Raw genomic sequence first — 22972 nt, forward strand, 5'->3', positions numbered from 1 at the left:
GGAGACAGAAGAAAGAACCAAGCAACAGCTCCTCGAGCATACAATACGGGAATGGAACATACTTAGAGGAAAATCACACTTCATAAAAAACCCAGAAATCCATACCTAGTCGACAGGCTGCAAGAGGTGATTCAAAAGGGAGGGGGGTGGAATCATTATTAGGCCAAGTGCCATGTTATATAAAGGTCTCATTATCTTTACTGAGGGGGATGGACTCCTTATTAAGCCAAGTTCCATGTTACATATAGGTCTCATTATCTTTACTGCTATCTTGTTTTCAGTTTATCTTTACAGTTATCATTTCAGTATAAGTATGAATGTTATTTATTTGAAGCCACAATACTCATGGTATGAAACAGTCACTATTATGACCATTCTAAACTGACTTCCACTGCCTGCCTCTCTCACAGAATGAATCACCAATATCATTATAATAACTTCCTTTTGTTTTTTATTCTTCAATTGATGTATGCCTTATATTTTCCCTTTGCCTACACATACACCGAATAGTCTGGCCTATTCTTTACAAATTCCCCTCTGTCCTCATACACCTGACAACACCGAGATTACCAAACAATTCTTCTTCCTCCAAGGGGTTAACTACGGCACTGCAATTGTTCAGTGGCTACTTTCTTCTAAAGAGTAAGGGTAGAAGAGAATCTTTATCAATGGTAAGCAGCTCTTCTAGGAAAATGACACTCCAAATTCAAACCATTGTTCTCCCTTCTTGGGTAGTGCCATAGCCTCTGTACCATGGTCTTCCACCGTCTAGGGTTAGAGTACACTCAGGCACACTTTTCTAATTTCTCTTCCTCTTGTTTTGTTAATGTTGTATAGTTTATATGGGAAATATGTTATTTTCATTAGTAAAATAAATTTTTGAATATACTTACCCGATAATCATGTAGCTGTCAACTCCGTTGCCCGACAGAAATCTACGGACGGGATACGCCAGCGATCGCTATACAAGAGGGGGGTGTACTCACCAGCGCCATCTGTGGTCAGGTACTGCAGTACTTCTTGTCAACACCACCTCAATTTTTCCTCGGTCCACTGGTTCTCTATGGGGAGGAAGGGTGGGTCAATTAAATCATGATTATCGGGTAAGTATATTCAAAAATTTATTTTACTAATGAAAATAACATTTTTCAATATTAATCTTACCCGATAATCATGTAGCTGATTCACACCCAGGGGGGTGGGTGAAAACCAGTGTACATGTTAATCAAGAAGCTAAGTATCCCGTATTTCATATTATCAGTTATTCAAAATAACAAATGAAATTATAAGTACCTGGTAAGGAAGTCGACTTGAACCATTACTCTGCCTTTAATAAGTACGTCTTCCTTACTGAGCGCAGCGGTCCTCTTAGGAGGCTGAACAACTCTAAGGTGCTGAAGTATAAAGGGCTGCAACCCATACTAAAGGACCTCAACACAACCTCTAACCTAGGCGCTTCTCAAGAAAGAATTGACCACCCGCCAAATCAACAAGGATGCGGAAGGCTTCTTAGCCCACCGTAACAACCCAAAACAACAATAAAAGCATTCAAGAGAAAGGTTAAAAAAGGTTATGGGATTAAGGGAATGTAGTGGTTGAGCCCTCACCTACTACTGCACTCGCTGCTACGAATGGTCCCAGGGTGTAGCAGTTCTCGTAAAGAGACTGGACATCTTTGAGATAGAATGATGCAAACACTGACTTGCTCCTCCAATAGGTTGCATCCATAATACTCTGCAGAGAACGGTTCTGTTTGAAGGCCACTGAAGTAGCCACAGCTCTCACTTCGTGTGTCCTTACCTTCAGCAAAGCAAGGTCTTCATCCTTCATGTGAGAATGAGCTTCTCTAATCAGAAGCCTTATGTAATAAGAAACTGCGTTCTTGGACATAGGCATCGAAGGTTTCTTAATGGCACACCATAAGGCCTCTGATTGCCCTCGTATAGGCTTTGACCTTTTAAGATAGTACTTTAGAGCTCTGACAGGGCAAAGAACTCTCTCTAGTTCGTTACCCACCATGTTGGAAAGGCTAGGAATTTCGAACGATCTAGGCCAAGGACGTGAAGGAAGTTCATTTTTTGCCAAAAAACCGAGCTGTAAGGAACATGTAGCTGTTTCAGATGTGAATCCTATGTTCCTGCTGAAGGCGTGAACCTCACTAACTCTTTTGGCTGTTGCAAGGCAGACGAGGAAAAGAGTTTTGAGAGTAAGGTCTTTGAAAGAGGCTGACTGGAGAGGTTCAAATCTAGGTGACATAAGGAACCTTAGGACTACGTCTAGATTCCAGCCTGGAGTGGACAAGCGACGTTCTTTAGAGGTCTCAAAAGACCTAAGGATGTCCTGTAGATCTTTGTTGGAGGAAAGATCCAAGCCTCTGTGGCGGAAAACTGCTGCCAACATACTTCTGTACCCCTTGATCGTAGGAGCCGAAAGAGATCTAACATTCCTAAGATGTAACAGGAAGTCAGCAACTTGGGTTACAGTGGTACTGGTAGAGGAAACTGCATTGGCTCTGCACCAGCTTCGGAAGACTTCCCACTTGGATTGATAGACTCTGCGAGTGGATATCCTCCTTGCTCTGGCTGCCTCCTTCGAAAAGCCTCTAGCTCTAGAGAGTCTTTCGATAGTCTGAAGGCAGTCAGACAAAGAGCGTGGAGGCTTGGGTGTACCTTGTTTACGTGAGGTTGACGTAGAAGGTCCACTCTTAGAGGGAGAGTCCTGGGAACGTCGACCAGCCATTGCAGTACCTCTGTGAACCATTCTCTTGCAGGCCAAAGGGGAGCAACCAGCGTCAGCCGTGTCCCTTCGTGAGAGACGAACTTCTGAAGAACCCTGTTGATGATCTTGAACGGCGGGAATGCATACAGGTCGAGGTGGGACCAATCCAGCAGAAAAGCATCCACGTGAACTGCTGCCGGGTCTGGGATCGGGGAACAGTACAATGGGAGCCTCTTGGTCATCGAGGTAGCGAACAGATCTATCGTTGGCTGACCCCACAAGGCCCAAAGCCTGTTGCACACGTTCTTGTGAAGGGTCCATTCTGTGGGGATGACTTGACCCTTCCTGCTGAGGCGATCTGCCGAGACATTCATATTGCCCTGAATGAATCTCGTTACCAGCGTGAGCTTTCGACTTCTTGACCAAATGAGGAGGTCCCTTGCTATCTCGAACAGCTTCCTCGAATGAGTCCCTCCCTGCTTGGAGATGTACGCCAAGGCTGTGGTGTTGTCGGAGTTCACCTCCACCACCTTGTTTAGCAGGAGGGACTTGAAGTTCATTAAGGCCAGATGTACTGCCAACAACTCCTTGCAATTGATGTGAAGCGTTTCCTGTTCCTTGTTCCATGTCCCCGAGCATTCCTGTCCGTCCAAGGTCGCGCCCCAGCCCGAGTCTGATGCGTCCGAGTAGAGATGAAGATCGGGGGTCTGAACAGCTAAAGAGAGACCCTCCTTGAGAAGGATGTTGCTCTTCCACCACATTAGAGTAGTCCTCATTTCTTTGGTAACAGGAATAGAGACCGCCTCGAGCGTCATATCCTTGTCCCAGTGAGCTGCTAGATGGTACTGAAGGGGGCGGAGGTGGAGTCTCCCTAACTCGGTGAACAGGGCTAACGATGACAGAGTCCCTGTTAGACTCATCCACTGTCTCACCGAGCATCTGTTCTTCAGCATGCTCAGGATGCACTCTAGGGCTTGGTTGATTCTTGGGGCCGACGGAAAAGCCCGAAAAGCCTGACTCTGAATCTCCATTCCCAGGTAAACGATGGTTTGGGAAGGAACAAGCTGGGACTTCTCTAAATTGACCAATAGACCCAGTTCCTTGGTCAAATCCAAAGTCCATCTGAGACTCTCCAGACAGCGACGACTTGTGGGGGCTCTTAAAAGCCAGTCGTCTAAATAAAGGGAGGCTCTGATGTCCGCCAAGTGAAGGAATTTCGCAATATTCCTCATCAGTCGCGTAAACACCAGAGGTGCCGTGCTTAGGCCAAAACACAGGGCTTGGAATTGGTACACAACCTCTCCAAAGACGAATCTCAGAAAAGGTTGGGAGTCTGGATGGATGGGAACGTGAAAGTAGGCGTCTTTCAGATCCAACGAGACCATCCAGTCCTCCTGCCTGACCGCTGCTAGGACCGACTTCGTCGTCTCCATAGTGAACGTCTGCTTGGTGACATAAGCATTGAGCGCACTGACGTCCAGCACCGGTCTCCAACCTCCTGTCTTCTTGGCCACCAGGAAGAGACGGTTGTAAAAGCCCGGGGATTGATGATCCCGGACTATCACCACTGCCTCCTTCTGTAACAGGAGCGACACCTCTTGATGTAACGCTAGCCTCTTGTCCTTTTCCTTGTAGTTGGGAGAGAGGTTGATGGGAGAAGTGGTCAGAGGGGGATTGCGGCAGAACGGAATTCTGTAACCCTCCCTTAGCCACTTGACAGACTGAGCGTCTGCACCTCTTCTTTCCCAGGCTTGCCAGAAGGTCTTGAGTCTGGCTCCTACAGCTGTCTGGAGAGGAGGAGAGTCAATGCTTGCTTTTCGTGGACTTGGCACCTTTCTTGGACCTGCCCCTGTGACCGTCTGGGCGGGTACTTCCTCGGCTGGGGGCTCTGCCACGAAAGGGCGGAATAAATCTGGTAGCAGGTGTATCAGCCACTGGGGTGCGGTAAGTTCTCGGTACTGAAGGTACAACCTTAGCCTTACGTGCTGAAGAGGCCACGAGGTCATGCGTATCCTTCTGTATAAGAGCCGCAGCCATCTCTTTGATAAGATCCTCAGGAAACAGGAACTTGGAGAGAGGAGCAAACAGTAACTGTGACCTCTGGCAAGAGGTGATACCAGTAGAAAGGAAGGAGCAAAGTTGTTCCCTTTTCTTGAGGACTCCCGAGACAAAAATAGAAGCAAGTTCGCCAGAACCATCGCGAATTGCTTTGTCCATACAGGACATGATCAGCATGGCCGAGTCTTTGTCAGAAGGGGCAGTCTTCTTGCTCAAGGCCCCCAGGCACCAGTCGAGGAAATTAAAAATTTCAAAGGCGCGAAAGACTCCCTTCAAGAAGTGGTCCAGATCAGAAAAGGTCCAGCAGACCTTAGAGCGTCTCATAGCCGACCTACGGGGAGAGTCAACCAAACTTGAGAAGTCAGCCTGGGCAGAGGCAGGGATCGCCAAGCCTGGTTCCTCTCCCGTGGCATACCAGACGCCCGACTTAGAAGTCAGCTTAGGAGGAGGAAACATAAAAGACGTCCTTCCCAGTTGCTGCTTGGACTGCAACCAATCCCCTAAAATTCTCAAAGCTCTCTTTGATGATCTAGCGAAGACAAGCTTAGTGTAGGCAGACTTAATAGGCTGCATGCCTAGAGAAAACTCGGATGGAGGAGAACGAGGGGTAGCAGAAACAAAGTGTTCAGGGTATAACTCTCTGAACAGCGTCAGGACCTTACGAAAGTCAATGGAGGGTGGCAACGACTTGGGTTCCTCCACATCAGAAGAAGGATCATCCAGGTGAGCAGCTTCATCCTCAGAAACCTCATCACCTGAGGGTTGAGAAGCGAGAGGTAACGATAAAGCGGTATGCTGAATGGTTGAATCCTGAAGAACGGGTGCATGCGCACTTGCGGGTTCATCATCAAGTCTCTGCTGAAGAGGATGAGGGCTGGTAATGACAAAGTCATGAGGCTGGGATGAAGGAGGTTCTGCGGGGGTCTGAGGAGCAAGTGAGGTGAGAAGCGAATGCTGTAAGGCATGAGGCTCATGCTGCATAGACTGCGGTTCATGTTGAATGGGAAGAGGCTCATGCTGCGAAGAATGCGGTTGCTGCATGCGTTGAGGTGGCTGCCTCATAGCATGAGGTTCCTGCCTCAAGAGTTGCGCCTGCCTCAAGGGTTGAGGAGGTGGCTGCGCAGAGAGAGGCTCTTGCCTCAAGAGTTGAGGTTCTTGCCTCAAGAGTTGAGGTTCTTGCCTCAAGAGTTGAGGTTCTTGCCTCAAGAGTTGAGGTGCTTGCCTCGAGAGTTGAGGTTCTCGCCTCAAGAGTTGAGGTTCTTGCCTCAAGAGTTGAGGTGGCTGCCGCAAGAGTTGAGGTTGCTGCCTCAAGGATGGTGGAGGTTGCCGCAACGCAAGAGGTTGCTGCCTCGAGGATGGAGGAGGTTGTCGCAACGCATGAGGCTCCTGCCTCAAGGGTAGAGGAGGTTGCTGCAAAGCATAAGGCTCCTGCCTCAAGTGTTGAGGAGGTTGCCGCATAGCAAGAGGCTCCTGCCTCAAGGAAAGTGGAGGTTGCTGCACAGCGCTGGTATCTGGCAACTCCCAATGCGGCAGCTCACGCATGGAGGCAGGTTGAGGAACCTCAACATCATACGTCTGGCAAGGTGGACTGCGCAGAGGTGGAGGAGCGCTCGCAGGTGTGCTAACCTTCTCTGCCTGAAACTCCTGCATCAACACCGCAAGCTGCGACTGCATAGTCTGCAGCATAGCCAACTTGGGATCAACAGAAGTTGGGGCAGAGGCCTGTTGAGGCATCGCTTTACCTCTCTTAGGAGGCGTGCAGCCATCAGATGACTGCGGCGAGTCCGAACTAGCCCAGTGGCTACATCTGGGCTGTTGGACTCGCTCGGTCTGGACCTTACGCTTAAGAGGCCTTGAGACCTGGGTCCAGCGTTTCCTCCCGGAAACTTCTTCCGCAGACGAGGAAATTAAGGGCTCAATCGTCTGAGAGTGGAAGTGACGATCTCTATAAGATACGCCCGCAACCACTGAGGATACTACTGTGCGCCGATCAAGGCCTGCCGAACCCTTTTGCCCTTCGACATTGCTTCTCCCCTGGGCTTGGGAGCTTGCAAGAGGTCCCGGACTGGGAGGACGACTGGCACGCACAGAAGTATCCTCATGCGCAACACTGACACTGACACTAGGCACAGCACTGGCACTACCACTTCCCACTGCACTTTTCACTTTAAGTTCCTTGACATCTGCCAAGAGAAACTTGTGGTCACTCACTACAGACTCCACCTTATCACCTAAAGCCTGAATGGCACGTAACACATCCGACATATCAGGCTGAGCACTAGTAATAGGTTCGGGGGTCACCACTACAGGGGAAGGAAAAGGTTGAGGATCATGGGGGGAGGAATAAACCAAAGAGCGAGAAGAACTCCTCCTAACTCTCTCCCTCTCTAACTTAGCCGTATACTTGAGGAATTCATTAAAATCGAATTCCGAAAGCCCGGCACATTCCTCACATCGATCTTCCAACTGACAGGATTTTCCCCTACAGTCGGAACAAACGGTGTGAGGATCAACCGAGGCCTTCGGAAGACGCCTATTACAAGTCCTAACACTACATCGTCTTTGTCTAGGAGCTTGAGAATGGTCGGACATCTTGAATTAGAGAACAGTCAAGGGGGGTTTCCAAATTAAAGCAAAGATCGTTTAAAATCAATCCAAAAGCTATCTAAGCTAAGGGAAAAGCTTCCTGTATAGCGAAAGCTAAATTTCAGAGCAATACTTCACCAAAACCGTGAACAAAGACTCCAAAATCAAGAGCGTATCCATGTAGGTCTTGCCGGCGGCACGACAGAGGAAAAATTGAGGTGGTGTTGACAAGAAGTACTGCAGTACCTGACCACAGATGGCGCTGGTGAGTACACCCCCCTCTTGTATAGCGATCGCTGGCGTATCCCGTCCGTAGATTTCTGTCGGGCAACGGAGTTGACAGCTACATGATTATCGGGTAAGATTAATATTGAAAAATCTATTTTATTATTGTTACTGTTCTTAAAATATTTTTTTTCCTTGTTTCCTTTCCTTACTGGGCTATTTTTCCTGTTGGAGCACCTGGGCTTATAGCATCCGGCTTTTCCAGCTAATTAAGCCTTCAGTTATAAAGTAAGTCATGTTTCCACTAGTTGAAACTCTTGTGTTTTTGTCCCTGATGGTGCATGGGACAACAGATTATGAAATAAAAGGGGTATCGTCATACTTTAGAGACAGCATTCAAGATACTCCTGAATATAGTAGTACCGTATTCTCTTCTTGTGCAGTAATCACTTCCCTCAAAACCAATATTAATCATTAAGTAATGCATTTATTTATATGTTAAACATAAAAGAAAGAAAGAGTGAGAAAAAAGGGTGATTGAATACAGCCCAATCCACATTATAGAGCAGTGTGACGAAGTGTAAAGTAACCATTTATAGATCTAAATAAACAAATCTTATCTGTACTGTAAATGATCTTTTACTTATCATCTGCCCATTTAAATTGTGTCATAGTTATACTTTTGTTTCAGGTTTGTGCAATGCCCTACACCCAGTAGGTCAGGTAAACAGTATACAGTACTGGCTAAATCGTTTTACCCATCAGAAAAAATAACCCTTTGGATAATGAGAGATTAGAGCTACGTGGCCTAAAATAAGTTTGATAGGCTTTAAAAATGACAAATTCGTAGATAATTTGTATTTTTCCTAACTATACAAACCTTAGCTATTTAATAGGGGTATTACTTTCGGTGCAGCTGAAATGACGAGCCATTAATTTCTAACGAGGGTTACCTACCCACACCGCTAGTTAGCGGGGGTAGCGAGGGTAGCTTGCTACCACTCCCCCTCACACACCTGTGATTGAGCTCACTTTGCTTGGAGGTAGGACTTCAAGGGGGATAGGGCTGGCAGGCAAGTTTGGTTAAATAGCTAAGGTTTGTATAGTTAGGAAAAATACAAATTATCTACGAATGTCATTTTTTCCGTAACTGGCATACAAACCACGCTATTTAATAGGGGTGACTCACCCATTAGGAAGGGTGGACGTCCCAGCCAGTCTGGGATTTTTGGCTTTGCCCGGGGGCTCCTTACCTGAGTGTGTTAGCACTCAAGAAATAAGGACTACCTCGCTAAAACCTTGCCACGCAAAGTCTGCGGCCTATACAAGCTGTGTGTGAAGGTATGTAGAAGTGTGACTTGTCCTAGAAAGTTGTTCCGAAGTTCTTTAGATGGAAAACTGTGCACTAGGACTTTCCCAATACCACCTCGTCAGGGTATGGGGACGCAACAAATTTAATCTTAATACTAGATACACAAGGGAGCATGGTTTACCTGCAGTGGTTGAGGTCAGCTATGCAGAGAACCCAGGATGCTGCTTTCCCCAAGAGAGGGGATGATGAAGCAAAGAATAAGGGCCAGTCAAACCTTTTCATTCATGCAGACTAAAACCGGGTAACAATGCCCTTAACCTTCTGCTACTTGTACAATAAAGAGCTTGAGGTTTTAAACCAGCTGTCGTGCAGCCACCACAGGACCGATAGAAAACGTATAGAGTCTCCTGTGAGTCACGTCTTGCAGGTATTGGGATGTGAACGTGTTTTGACATTTCCACACACCAGCTTGAAGAACCTGCATCACTGAATAATTTCTTTTGAAGGCCAGGGACGTAGCTATGCCCGATATCATGTGCTCTGGGGCGACGTGACGGAGGAGGGTCTGGATTCAGTGCAAGGTCAGCGACCCTGCAAATCCATGCTGAGATGGTGTTCTTGGTGACCCTCCTCTTAGTCCTTCCTGTGCTGACGAATAGTGCTGGCACACGAGTACGGGCTGCGGCTGTTCTCTTGAGGTACAGCCTCAAGCTCCATACTGGGCATAGTAAGAGAATGTCTGGGTCATCTGTTACAGTGCGGAGACTAGAAATCCGGAAGGAGTCGAATCGAGGATCCACTACAGTACTCCCGGGTTCTGAGTCTTAGCAATAAACTCAGGGACGAAGCTGAACGTTACCTCTCCCCATCCCCTTGAATGAGCGATGTCATATGAGAGACCATGAAGTACGCTGACTCGCTTGGCCGAGGCCAAAGCTAACACCATCTTCCAAGTCAGGTGCGATCTGTTGCCTAACGTAATGGTTCATAGGGAAGTCTCTTAAGAGACCTGAGAACTCGAACCACGTTCCCTGGGGGGAGGTCTTACTTCTGACTGGGGGCCAAGTAAGTTCATAACTCCGTATGAGTAGAGAAAGTTCTAGCGATGAAGAAATGTCCATTCCTTTCAGTCTGAAGGCAAGGCTTAAGGCTGAGCGATAGCCTTTCACTGCCGAGACTTATAGGCGCATTTCTTCACGCAAATACACGAGGAACTCCGCTATTGCTGGAATAGTGGCATCGAATGGAGAGATATCCCTTCCACGACACCAAACACAGAAGACTTTCCACTTTGCCTGGTAGACTGGTGCCGATGATTTCCGCAGATGTCCAGACATCCTATTCACAACTTGTTGCGAAAATCCTCTCTGAGATGAGATGCTGGATAGTCTCCAGGCATGAAGTCGTAGCGAAGCTACGGCTTTGTGGAAGATGTTGGTGTGTGGTTGTTTGAGTAGATTGTGTCGTGGCGGGAGTTCTCTTGGTGGCTTCGTTAGGAGTTGTAGAAGGTCCGGGAACCATTCTGCGTGATGCCATAGCGGAGCTATGAGGGTCATTGAAAGATTGACCGATCTTCTGGTTTTGTTGAGTACCCTCCTCATCAGACAGAACGGGGGAAAGGCATAAACGTCGATGTTGTCCCACTGTTGTTGGAAAGCATCTTGCCAGAGCGCCTTGGGGTCTGGAACTGGGGAACAGTACAGCGGGAGCCTGAAGTTCAAGGCTGTTGCGAAGAGGTCCACAGTCGGAGAACCCCACAAAGTCAGGACTTTGTTGGCTACTAGATGATCCAAAGACCAATCGGTACTCACTATCTGATATGCTCTGCTCAGGTTATCGGCGAGCAAATTCCTTTTGCCTGGAATGAAGCGTGCTGATAGTGGTATCGAGTGGATTTTGGCCCATCTCAGTATCTCTACTGCTAGATGGGATAGTTGCTGCGAAAAACTACCTCCTTGTTTGTTGATGTAGGCCACTACTGTGGTGTTATCACTCATCACCACCACAGAGTGACTTGCCAGGTACTGTTGGAACTGTTGAAGGGCCAGAAAGATGGCCTTCATCTCTAGATTCATATGGTGGTACAGTACTTTTCTAACTCTGACCAGAGGCCTGAGGTCGTGTGGTGCAGCACGTGGGGCCCTCCCACCCTTTTTTTGAAGCGTCTGAAAACAGCATCAAATCCGGGGGGAGAACGAGAAGATCCACTCCCTTTCATAGATTCTCGTCTGTCACCCACCACTGGAGGTCTGTCAGTTCTGCAGGTCACATGGGGATCTGGATGTCCAGGGAGTCATATGCTTGATTCCACTGGGACTTGAGTCCCCACTGGAGGGATCCCACCCTGAGGCGACCATTGGGAACTAGACGGGCCAGCAATGAAAGGTGACTGAGGAGACGTAGCCACGATTGGGCTGGAAGTTCTCGTCTGAGAAAAGGTCTTGCGACCTTTCTCAGCCTTGCTATCCTGTCGTCTGATGGGAAGGCTTTGTGGGGAATGACGTCTATAATCATGCCTAAGTATACCAGTCTTTGAGTGGGAAGCAAAAAGGACTTCTCGAGATTTACCATGATCCCCAGATCTTGGTAGTCTCAGAAGTTTGTCTCGGTGTTGAAGAAGGGTTGACACCGAGTCTTCTAGGATTAGCCAATCGTCCAGATAACGGAGGAGACGGATATCAATCCTGTGTGCCCAAGATGATACGAGGGGGAACACTTTGGTGAAGACTTGTGGTGATGTGGAAAGACCGAAGCACAGCACCTTGAACTGGTATATTCTGTTGTCCAGGCTGAATCTTAAGTACATCCTTGACGACGGATGGACTGGGATCTGGAAGTACGCGTCCTTTAGGTCCAGTGTGCACATGAAGTCTTGTGGTCTTACTGCTAGTCTGACCGTGTCTGCCGTCTCCATGCTGAACGGAGTTTGTTTGACAAACTTGTTCAGAGCTGAGAGGTCAATGACTGGTCTCCAGCCTCCAGACGCCTTCTTTACAAGAAAGTCGACTGAAGAAGCCTGGGGATCCGTTGGAGACCTCTTGGAGAGCGCCCTTCTTCAACAGGGTCTGGACTTCTGCCCGAAGGGCTTGCCCCCTTGCCGATCCCATGGCGAGGGAGTTCAATGACACTGGATTCCTGGTCAGGGGAGGTAGAGATGTTATGAACGGGACGCGATATCCTACAGTGATCATGGAGATTATCCAGGAATCAGCCCCAAGTTGCTTCCATCGGTTTGCGTAACTCTGTAGGCATCCCCCCACTGGTGGAAATGCAGGGGGACTGCCTATCCTAGCGTTTGCAGCCTTGGCTGCTTCCTCTAGGATTTTTACCTCCCCTGGAGGACTTTTTAGGGCTTAGACAACATTGTCTTCGCTGTAGTTGTCGTCGTAGTGGTCTTGGTTGGACGCGACTGCTGTGGTGCTGGAGGTTTATAGGGCTTAGACGTTAAAGCCCTATGGAGGAGGGAGTCTTGATGGGACTTCCTTTACCTCTCAGCAGCATGTTCCACATCTTTAGGCTCGAACAGAAGAGACCCCTCTATGGAGGAATGTCTGAGCCTATTGATCTCGGCGATAGGGACCTTCTGGTGTAATCTCTCAGCTACAGCATCCCGACGTTTCAGGATGGTATTTCCCCACAAGTTCGAGACTTGGTGGGCAAGAAACTCGATCGTGCGAGTACCTGAGAGAAGGAAGGTTTCCACACCTTTCCTGGTACGTTCCTTGCAGAAATCCTCAGATCGTATCAGGATACCTAAGGTTCCCAACCAGATATCAAGCCACCAAGTACAGTAGCTTGCATAGCATACTTCGTGACCTTCTCCTGGTTGAGGATCTCGGCTGCCGAGAACGAGACCTGCCGGTTGGACTCCCCTGGTTAGCTCTTCCAGCGAGTGGTGAAGCGGAAAAGCTGAACAAGGCTCCTCCAGGATCTCGAAGTACCTCCTCTGCTGTACGCAAGGAGGTGGGAGGAGCTTGTTCGTGGTACCGGAACTGTCGGAGGAGGACATCTCGGAGAGCTGCTGGGCAATCTTGTCCCTGGTACTCTTTACCACTTGAGACCAGGGCAGGGCTGCACTGGTCTTAGAGGGGTTTTGAGTACCAAAGACGCGGTCTAGGACCGTGTCTTTGCCCTCTCGAGGTTGGATCTCTGGGTCGGAAAACCCGTTGAGAACCCTCATTAGAGTCAGAACCTGCCAAAATGCATGTTCTGACTCCTGCTGGTCTCCTCCTGTTGTAGGACTTGCAGCGAAGTCTCCTTCTATCCCCAAAGGCTCTTCTTGGGGAGAGTCACGGACATTCCCTGAGTGGCTGGCTGGCTCCATCCTAGCCCTAGTGGAGGACTTTGGCAATGTTTTGGAGTCTTTAGATTTCTTCCGGGGAAGGATGTAAGACTCCAACATTGATGAGTGTTGCATGTCCTTTCTATTCACGGACTGTGAAGAACTCTCGGCGTGAAGAGAGGTTTCCTCCATTGGTGCGATGGGGGAAAATCTCTCTTCGCGTGGTTTCCTTGGTGACGGGAGATCTTCGTCCGAAAGGGATGGAGAGTTAGTCCGAGAAATAGGAGGAACTTGCCTTGATGGTCTGAGTGGAGTCAGTTTCGCCCTCGGGAAAGTGACCGCGTCCAAACTTCTCTTTTCCTGTTCAAAGGGGTAGAGGAAGCCATGGTTCCATGTCCTAGATCAGAGAGGACAGGCTTGAAAGCCTGGGTTACGGCTCTGATCAGGGTACTGAACCAGGGCTGTTGGCTGACAGACGCACTGTCAAACATACCCCGTGAAGGGAAAGGGACCGAAGGTTCCCTGGGAGGAGTTACTGGAATGGGTGGGTTTGCCTTAGGAAGTAGCTTTGGGATCCTGAACCCCTCAGCATGTTTCCCTTCTCCCACAATGCGCGGTGGTATGCGCTTGCGGGGAGGGGAATGAGGCGATGGCGACCTTGCCGGACGTCGTTTCTTTTGGTGCGCATGCTCGTACGCGGATATTGGCGCTCGCGCAAGGGAGAGTAATGGTGCTCACGTGAGGGAGAATATCGGTGCTAGCGCGCACGCGTAAGAATAATCGCGCGTGCGCGCAGGAGAATCCCGATGTGCATGCAGGCGCGTGGGAGTGTTCGCACGTGTGTCGAAGAATTAGGGCACCCGCTCGCAGGAGAATGTCTTCGAGCGCGCGGGCGCACAGTAGAACGTTGGCGCGAGTCTTTAGGAGAGAGAGGGCGCACGCAAAGGAGAAAGATGGCGCGTCGGTAAAAGTTGGCATGCAGGTGAGGGCAACAGGGTTGATGCCTCACCTACGAACTTGCGTGCAGGAGAGTGATGGCGAGCTGGTTTTGACTGGCGCGTTGGCTGGCACACAAGATGGCACTCAGGAGAGCGTGATGTGGGGCGCACATGTTGGAGCGCGGGAGAGCGCTGTTGCGCAAGAGAACATTGGCGCGCAGGTGGGCGCTGGCACGTAGGAGATTGTGGGCGCGTAGGCACAGGGTGCATCCATGCAGGAGAGCCCTGGCACGTGTGCGCATGTGAGCGAGCATGGCGCATGGGAGATCTCTGGTCTAGTAGGGGCGTAGGCACATAAGCGTGTGAGGTTGTTGCCCTGTGTAAGGGCGAGCAAGATGGGTGGTGCGCCGCAGTGTTAGGGGCCTGACGAGCTGCTAGTGAGCACTGGTCAGGTTGCGTGGTGCGCGGTACATTGGCGTGCAATAGCGCACTTAGGTGGAGCCTTGTTAGGCCCACGCAGGAACGGCGATGGAAGGTCGGCAAGTCTATCGGGTGGATGGTCGACGTGTCCTTTAAAAGGATGACCATCCACCAAAGGAGATCGCGAATGATCTGCAGAGAGCTCCAGGACCGAAGTCACAAGACTGGTTGCAGGTGCAGTGATGGACGATCAGTCTAGAGGCTCCTCTAAGGGGGACTGCATAGACGACATTGAACCAAAGAGGCGCCTCCTCACCGCAGGTGAAGGAAGGCCTCTAAGGCGAAGAGAAAGGCGAGCCTTCTGGGGGCCGTTGGATCAGCAAGCTGACCGTCAGCAGTCCTCCGAAGAGGAGTCTCTGTAAGTAAACTCCCCCGAGGGAGAGAAACACTAGCAGGAGAGACTGATGATGAACTTAAGTTTCCCCCTCGGAGGATGGTCAGGAACGGGGGAAACTAAGCCGTCAGCTATCGTAGAGTCTAGAGTGGCAGAGGAGATGGGTGACACCGCATGAGACATCTGACACAACAACGTCGACAAGTATCAGGGGATCTACCTCTGACGGTGACGACGACTGCTTGACAGAAGCACCCATGCGAATGTAATCAAGCAAAACCTTGGGAGGGCGAACCCGTGAGCCCCAAATCTGGAAAACAGAAGTTAGTGATAAGGCCTGCCCCGAGGGGAGAGGTGGTGCTGCTTCGCTAGGGGAAGCAACGTCATCTCTCGAGACCCAGGGTTGGACAGAAATAATTCGGTCTACGCTACTACCCGACGGTCTCTCGAAAGAGACCGACTGAGTAGGAGCTTTGGAGGAGGTTTGGGAAGAAGAGGCCTTGGGTTTTTCTTCCTTCGAAGCAACCTTCGAAAGAGAAATATCCCACTTGGACTTCTTCCGCCATCGCGAAAACCTCTCCCACTGGGAAGAAGACCACTCCCTACACTCACTACACTTGTTGACACCATCACACCGTTGGCCTCTGCAAGAAGGACAAAGGGCGTGAGGATCGGTCTCGACCGCCGACATGAATGTTTCACAGGGGCGGTCGGGAAGACCAGGGCAGGTGCGCATGGTCACAGAAGCCAACTTCACGTAAACAGTCTAAGAGAAAAGTAAAGAACAAAAAGCATTAATGGCTGCCAATTGTCGGCGAGGATGAGAGCAGCAACATCCATTCACCATCCGAGCCGAAAGCAAAGTGAGCTCAATCACAGGTGTGTGAGGGGGAGCGGTAGCAACCCTCCCTACCCACGCTAACTAGCGGTGTGGGTAGTTAACCCTCGTTAAAAATTAATGGCTCATCATTTCAGCTACACCGAAAATAATACCCCTATTAAATAGCGTGGTTTGTATTCCAGTTACGGAACAAATACAAATTATTGTCTATACCATGACTCATTACAGTATTTGAAAACAAAGATAAACAAGGTTTTCCCCCTTCTGTAGGGGTCTAGACAAAACTGTGCTCATGTGAGACACAAATGTAAGATATTCTTTTCAGTATATTGTGATAAGAGCACACCACCCTAAGGGTAGGTGGGGTCATTCAAGGAATTTGTAGAACGGCAGACGCAGCCACTAACTAGTCCTAGTAGAGGTTACCTGGGGGTCACAGGGGGCAATACTCTCACTGGTAAAGACATGCCAATGTAGGTAAACTTAGTTGCGGATACCAAAGGCTAGGGTGTCTCTCTTTGATTTGGTAAAATTGGATTAAACTTTTTTTTTTGCTATGCCTCAGCAAAAGTGTGATATCTGATCTACCAACTTTCATTAAGAATTAAAATTGTGGTGGACCAGGCAGAAATACAAATATAGGCTATGTAAGCTCTTCTAGATGGACACTCCAAAATCAAACCACTGTTCTCTATTCTTGGGAAGTGCCATAGCCTCTGTACAATGGTCTTCCACTTTCTTGGGGGTAGAGTTCTCTTGCTTGAGGGCACACTCGGGCACATTATTCTAAATTGTTCCTCTTCCTCTTGGTTTTTTTAGTTTTTATAGTTTATAAATGAAATATCTAATTTAATGTCCTATGTGTTCTTATATTTTATTTTGATTGTTCATTACTTCTCTAGTAGTTTATTTATTTCCTTGTTTCCTTTCCTCCCTGGGCTATTTTTCCCTGTCAAAGCCCTTGGGCTTATAGCATCCTGGTTTTCCAATTAGGGTTGTAGCTTAGCTTATAATAATAACAATAATATCAAATAATAATAATTTTAGTACACTAAACAAATTAGGAGAAATAAGACTGTTCCTTTGTGCACTTTATGGTACCTTGAACATTTTTTATAATTATTTCTGGCAAAAATACATAATATTTTTTGGAGGATAAACTACCATAACTGAAAAGCTATGAAGTTGCGGTAGGTATTGTTATCAATAATATTCAAAACCCCTTAAAATACAGTACACATACCAGCCTTATTTTAAGTCATTTATATCAGCATGTTTAAACTTTGTTGTTGCCACCATTTATAGTCTTCAAAAACTTTTCATTGTTATAAAAAGTTACCTTAATAAAAAGAAAAAATAGTAACACAGTAGTAAAGAATTAGGATCAAAGCATTACAGCTCTTGTTCGACAAGCCTTCCAAATGCATAGAAAACATGATTCTTAAATCCCATTTTCTATGGAGTCATTCTTAATAGTGTTCATGGTACCATAAAAAGTCCTTAATTGAATGTATATACCTGCATGATGCTATAACAAATTAACAATATTTAATTATTCATTGGTCTTTGCTCAGCCATAGCTCGCTTCACTCACGAATTAACATTATTTCATTGATCCTATGTTCTGGCGAACAGAACATGTTTCGCTACGTACATCAGCTCAGTGGGCTAGCATTTATAACAGCCTATAATGTTTAACTTTCAAGTTCAAACAATCTTGCTCAACGTAAGATGATAAAACAGAACAACAATAAATCATATTCCTCTTATAATACACTGCTAGGAAATGTTGTATAACTGACTGAATAAAACCATTGATATACAAACTCAACAAAGGGGAGAGTTGTAGTTTTGCGCTCCAGCATCGGTTCGAAAATTGACTTGGCTTCCATTTGACATTATTGACTAAATATAAAATAGAGCATTGAGGTGGGTGGAGTCTAATGAAATTTAATCAAATAATTAACCAAACGTTTAGCATATAAAACATTGGCCCTTATTCTATTCAAACAGATAACGCAAAGTGGTGGAGACTTTGCATATCGACCAGATTTTTCTGAACTGTCTGAAGGGAGGAGGTTCCAGTGGCAGGTGACAAGATGACGATAGAAACAAAGTGAGAATTTTTTTTTTATAGAAATCTATTACTTTGTTAATATTGTTTGGGTGTAGGCTATGCATGATAGTGGGCACCTTTATGTATGATAAGGGCCGTCTAAGAATACTGGAGTCTAAGGGGGGTTGCCGAGGTTAGAGCCCCCGTTAATTAAGTAGGTAAGGACACGACTTGTAGGTTAAATTAAGTGGAGTTTGTTAGGTGGTGTTCTTGTGCAAAGGATTTGCTGAAAAAACATCTTACAATTGACTAGAAAATGGGAAGAAAATTCCCATTTTCTATGTATGCGGGAGGAACTGGCCGCTGATTTAGAAAGGATTGTACCGACTTTTCGTTCGATGTCACTTCGTCCGACAATACTTCGTCCACGTCTTTTTGTCAAATGTCTTTTCGTTCGATGGACTTCTGGTCCAATTTTAAATCGTTTCAATCCATAAAAGAAAAAAGAAAAAACTCTAGCCAATCCATAACTTTCCCAATAGAAAATTAAACCCGCTGAACATTTTATAGCAAAATGAAAACTCTCTGAATCATTACTTGTGCTTGGTAAATCTTTAAGAATACGCTCATTAACATTCCATACATCTAATGGGAGAATAGATGGATCTCTCCTTCGTCTTACACCAAGTCCTCTTACAACTCCCATGTAAGTCACATCAAAGTAAGAAATAATTTTGGAAGGTATTTTGTCATCGTCTACCAATTCCTCATAGGCCTCCTCTTCAACATCTTCAGTAAGGAGAAATGCTAATGCTGAAAAACATCTTATTTTAAGACAAAATTCAGTGTTTGTTACATTTTTCTTTGAGACCTAGATCAAGTTTTTCTTAATATGGACTGCCCCAGAAGAGACAAACATGCACTGATATGACAAATTCGTAGATAATTTGTATTTTTCCCAACTATACAAACCACACTATTTAATAGGGGTATTACTTTCGGCGAACTTGCACACGAGGGAGCTGGGAGCAAGTACTTTCAGTTATCTCTGTAAACTTTCTCGATATGCTACGCGAACTTGCTGCTATGATTTCAATCACTTCTTCCTTAACTTCTGCAACTGCTTTTCTAGCATTTAACGCATCTAAATTTGCGTGATGAAGGTGCTCACCAGAAGAGAAATAAATTTTGGTACATTGTCTTCCGTAACGGTGTGAATGCGCACTGTACACAGCTCCCTTTTCTCACACCTCCAGTATTCTTTTCCAAGTTTTGCATTAGTTGAATGAAAATCGTAGATGTAATTACAATCATCGACTACTTTACTTTTCTTTTTCATTGATTGTATGAACTTTGCCATTTCAGGATGGGCAGATTCAGAAACTGAAGTACTAAACTTGCAGCACACTATACACAGTATATATAGTACCACACTAAAGAGAGAGAAGGAAAAAGAGAATGTTAAGCATGACTAATGGAGTAATTAGAAAATGAGAATATTACTTTATTATAAAAGCCAATAAGGTATAAACTTTTAACACAGAAATGAAGTAAATGGTTGGACCAAAGTCCATCGGACGAAAAGTCATTGGACAAAAAGATGAGGACGAAGTGTTGCCGGACGGTGACATCAGACAAAAAAAACACCCACCATAGAAAGGTTCCATAATGGTTTCCGACAGCAGTAGAAGGGATTAAAAATACTGTATTGGCAAAATTCAGAGCCTTTGTAATTTTTCGGGCCGACTGAAAAAAATACATTTTATCCGGGAAAGACACAAGAACACCACATAACCTCAGGTTCCCCACCTAACCTAACATAGGAGTCATATCCTTATCTACCAAACAACTGGGGGGTCTAAGCACCACTGCGAAGCCCCTATTACACTCCCATATTCTTAACTTGCATAGTCCTAGCAAACAATACTAACTCCGGTTGAATAATAAAATAAGGTATTTTAGATTACGATAGACATTATCTTATTAGTAAACGCTGATAGGTCAAGTACAGCATCAAGAGAAAGATTAGGTTTGTCCCAAAATTCTACATAGTCCCAAGAATCCCGCTAAGGTTTCATATCTAATTGCAGGAGGGTACAAAATGTAACATAGAAAATGTTGTGCAAATCTATCTATAAGATAAGTCAGGTATTACCTTCGACGACTTATTCCTCGTCTTGGTCCTTCCTAAGGCAGAGGTGTTACTGTCAGGCGAGGAATTCCTCGGGCATAACTTCAAAAGGAATTCTACGGCGACGAGGGACAAACTATAAAGCCTGATTGCCGGCAAACAGTCTTCCAGGCGATAATTGGAATAAACCAAGTAACATAAAATAGATAAATCAAGAATGAAACTAATAATGAACTTAGAATACCGAGGTAAATTCCACAACAAAACGCCTCGTGATGATATCATCGCCTACAGTTTGGGTGTGTTCAATTGCTTTTAAGTAGCACAAGTCGCGTTCAGTTAACATTATTCACTTGAGGTTATCTGATTCAGTGATATCTTTTAGAGCAAGAACCAATACGTTAAAACTAAAAATTGTAAAGGGGGGGTGAATGTAAACTGTAATTTTTGTGAAAATGAGGAGGAAGATTTGATACATTTTTTGTCGTGTTGCGAGGAATATAGAGAAGGAAGGAAGTAATTTAGCTACAACAACCATACGAGGAAGACCCAAATAAAATATTAGGATTATTTTTACTTAGTGAAACAAATATAGAAAAGAAAAAAGAAGTATTAAACCTGATGTGGAAGAAAAGACACAACAGTATAAGATGATAACTTTTGGAGGCTCCGTTGTAAAGGCTATGCCTCACCCTAGAACCTGAACCTGTGTCACTGTGTTTGGAGTTAATATTGGATTGGATTATGTTGTTGGCTACGTAACAAAATGTATTCGAATTATATATTCACTTTCCTTTTAATTTAGTTTGTTTCATTGAACTTATCATGATTTCATCTTGAATAAACATGAGAATAACGCGTTGAACAGTGCGCGATCGAACAGTTTTGTCGTAATGAATTAAATTGATTACAAGCAACTTGTCAGACTTCTAGAAAATAAAGGGAAAAAAGTTTGCCTGCTTAGGATTAGGAATACATAATCTCTATATTCGGCTTTATCCTAAATCTGTTAGTAAGCATTTCATACCTATTGTGGAAAAAAAAAAAAAGAATGCAGTTGAAATTAGTTAGGAACCACGAACCAATGATAAGGCATATCGAACAGAGATAAAACTAGTGCTGAATACTAATTTATATTGCAATAATTGAAAATTACGCATAATTATCACATCCATAGGATGAGTAAGCACTTGATTTCGCAATATTGTCCATCTTCATTTATCTCAAATTTGATAATTTCCGGAACCAATTTTAGTCACTAGAAGTTCACTCAAGAACTTAATCTCTTGATAAAGATTGGTTTGTTGGATGTATCTGGGATGAAGATGTCTGATCATAAATTGGAGAATAATGGAGATAAAGTTAAGAGAATTAACTAGGGTAACTTTTCTACAAGCTTCAAGTGCAATCCGGGGGTTGACAATGAACTTAAAGGCGACCTATTAAAAATTATTGGTACGGGGTCTACCTCTGAACAAATGGTAATTTTGTTGATGGTACCAGTAGATTTAGAAGTGTATTATAAAATTCAGGTCAAAGGCCAATCAATAATAGGCTAGCTATGAAGTAATCAAGCACCTTTATAGCCTAAGTTTAGAAGAAATACAATCTGAAGATCAGTTATGAAAAAAAAAATCATTAAATAGTACACATACAATACAGCATACTGATCACAATTTTTTTTTTTTAAACTTTCGTTAGAAATATTTATTTCTTGTACATAAGCCTACCTAACAAAATCACCTCCTAATAAATACCCAATGAATTTACCATCAATTTGATATTTTTCATTTTGATTAACAAATCTCAAGCTAGTAGGTTACACTGGAGAGTACTCAACTGACAGTCAGAAATCTGTCACAATGAAGACGGGTTTATCATCCCTGATATAATTGTTTGTGGGGAAGTATGCCCTATCCTCAATATTGTAAAATTACCCCTTGTGTAAAATTTAGCTTCTGGAAAGACCTACCAATAACAGATATCTAGATTCTAATCTAGAGGATTGGAGCACAAACAGGTCAGAAAATTACAGTGATTACTGCTCCTCAACTGTCACAGTTTTTAAGCTCAGAGATTTCTCCATATTGGAATGTTCAGTACTAATACCACCTCTGTTCAGGCTCTACACCTGGAATGGGAGAGTATACTCCGAAGGTACATAGTTCAATTACTTTTCATATATGATAATTGCCCACAGGTAAATTATGATAGAGCTTTTGCTCAATTAATGTCCCTTTGAGAAGTCTAAAGAACCTCAATTATTTGCGAGGTACAGAAACATCCTCGCTAAATATGTCACTGAGGGTTACAGTAAACCTTTATCATTACAGCCACATAGCTACGTACATGTGCTTTACTTGTCACATCATACCATCCTTAAGAACTCAACAACCCCTTCGATATGTATAATCTAAGCCAAGACCTAATTCGTGCTCTTGGATCAAGAGTTGATATATTCAGGTGAATCAGTCCCAGTCCACGATTTCAATGTTTAAACAGAAACCTTTTGGCTTGACTGAATGTATCTAAAGCTTTTGTTTGTATAAAGATCGTCCCGGAGCATAAAGATTTTTGTTAGTTCCTTTTCTATGAAGACTGTTATGATGAAAGTTGTTGCCAATTGTTTTAAAGTATTCTTGGTTGGCACCACCTCGAGTCCTTATATCGGCTTGATCAATCTATTCAGCATCACTCAGATAATTAATCTAATGCCTTAACCTCAAAACTTAAATATAACTTCAACATTGAAAATTTTCGATATGACTTTCCCCGACGATGAGGTTTGTATAAAACGGATTTTGAGCAAAGCAAAAAATCTATTTTTGGGTGAGATAGCCATGTCGTCCTGATGGACAGTTCCGTTGGGTAGCTTTCTAAGGGGGTATTTGCTACAGTGATACTCCCAGAGAATTAACCATAGATCTCCAGAACTCTAACTCCTGGCACGAGTATCCTTAATATATCTTTAAGGATATCGCATAATATCAGGGGACATATTTTTTGATACG

The 22972-nt window shown here is 45.2% G+C and overlaps 1 protein-coding gene across 1 annotated transcript in view; it reads right to left on the minus strand.

Annotated features, from left to right (window-relative positions):
* The window catches only part of PIG-F (phosphatidylinositol glycan anchor biosynthesis class F), a 101006-nt gene extending 80619 nt beyond the window's left edge, over positions 1-20387 (minus strand). The window contains exon 1 of the mRNA XM_068380169.1: positions 19986-20387. Within this exon, the coding sequence (XP_068236270.1) occupies positions 19986-20246 (261 nt within the window). The 5' untranslated portion in view covers positions 20247-20387. The remainder of the gene's footprint in view (positions 1-19985) is intronic.
* Positions 20388-22972: the final 2585 nt, after the last annotated feature.

Source organism: Palaemon carinicauda, chromosome 9, assembly GCF_036898095.1.
Source record: "Palaemon carinicauda isolate YSFRI2023 chromosome 9, ASM3689809v2, whole genome shotgun sequence".
NCBI classification, from domain to species: Eukaryota; Metazoa; Arthropoda; class Malacostraca; order Decapoda; family Palaemonidae; genus Palaemon; species Palaemon carinicauda.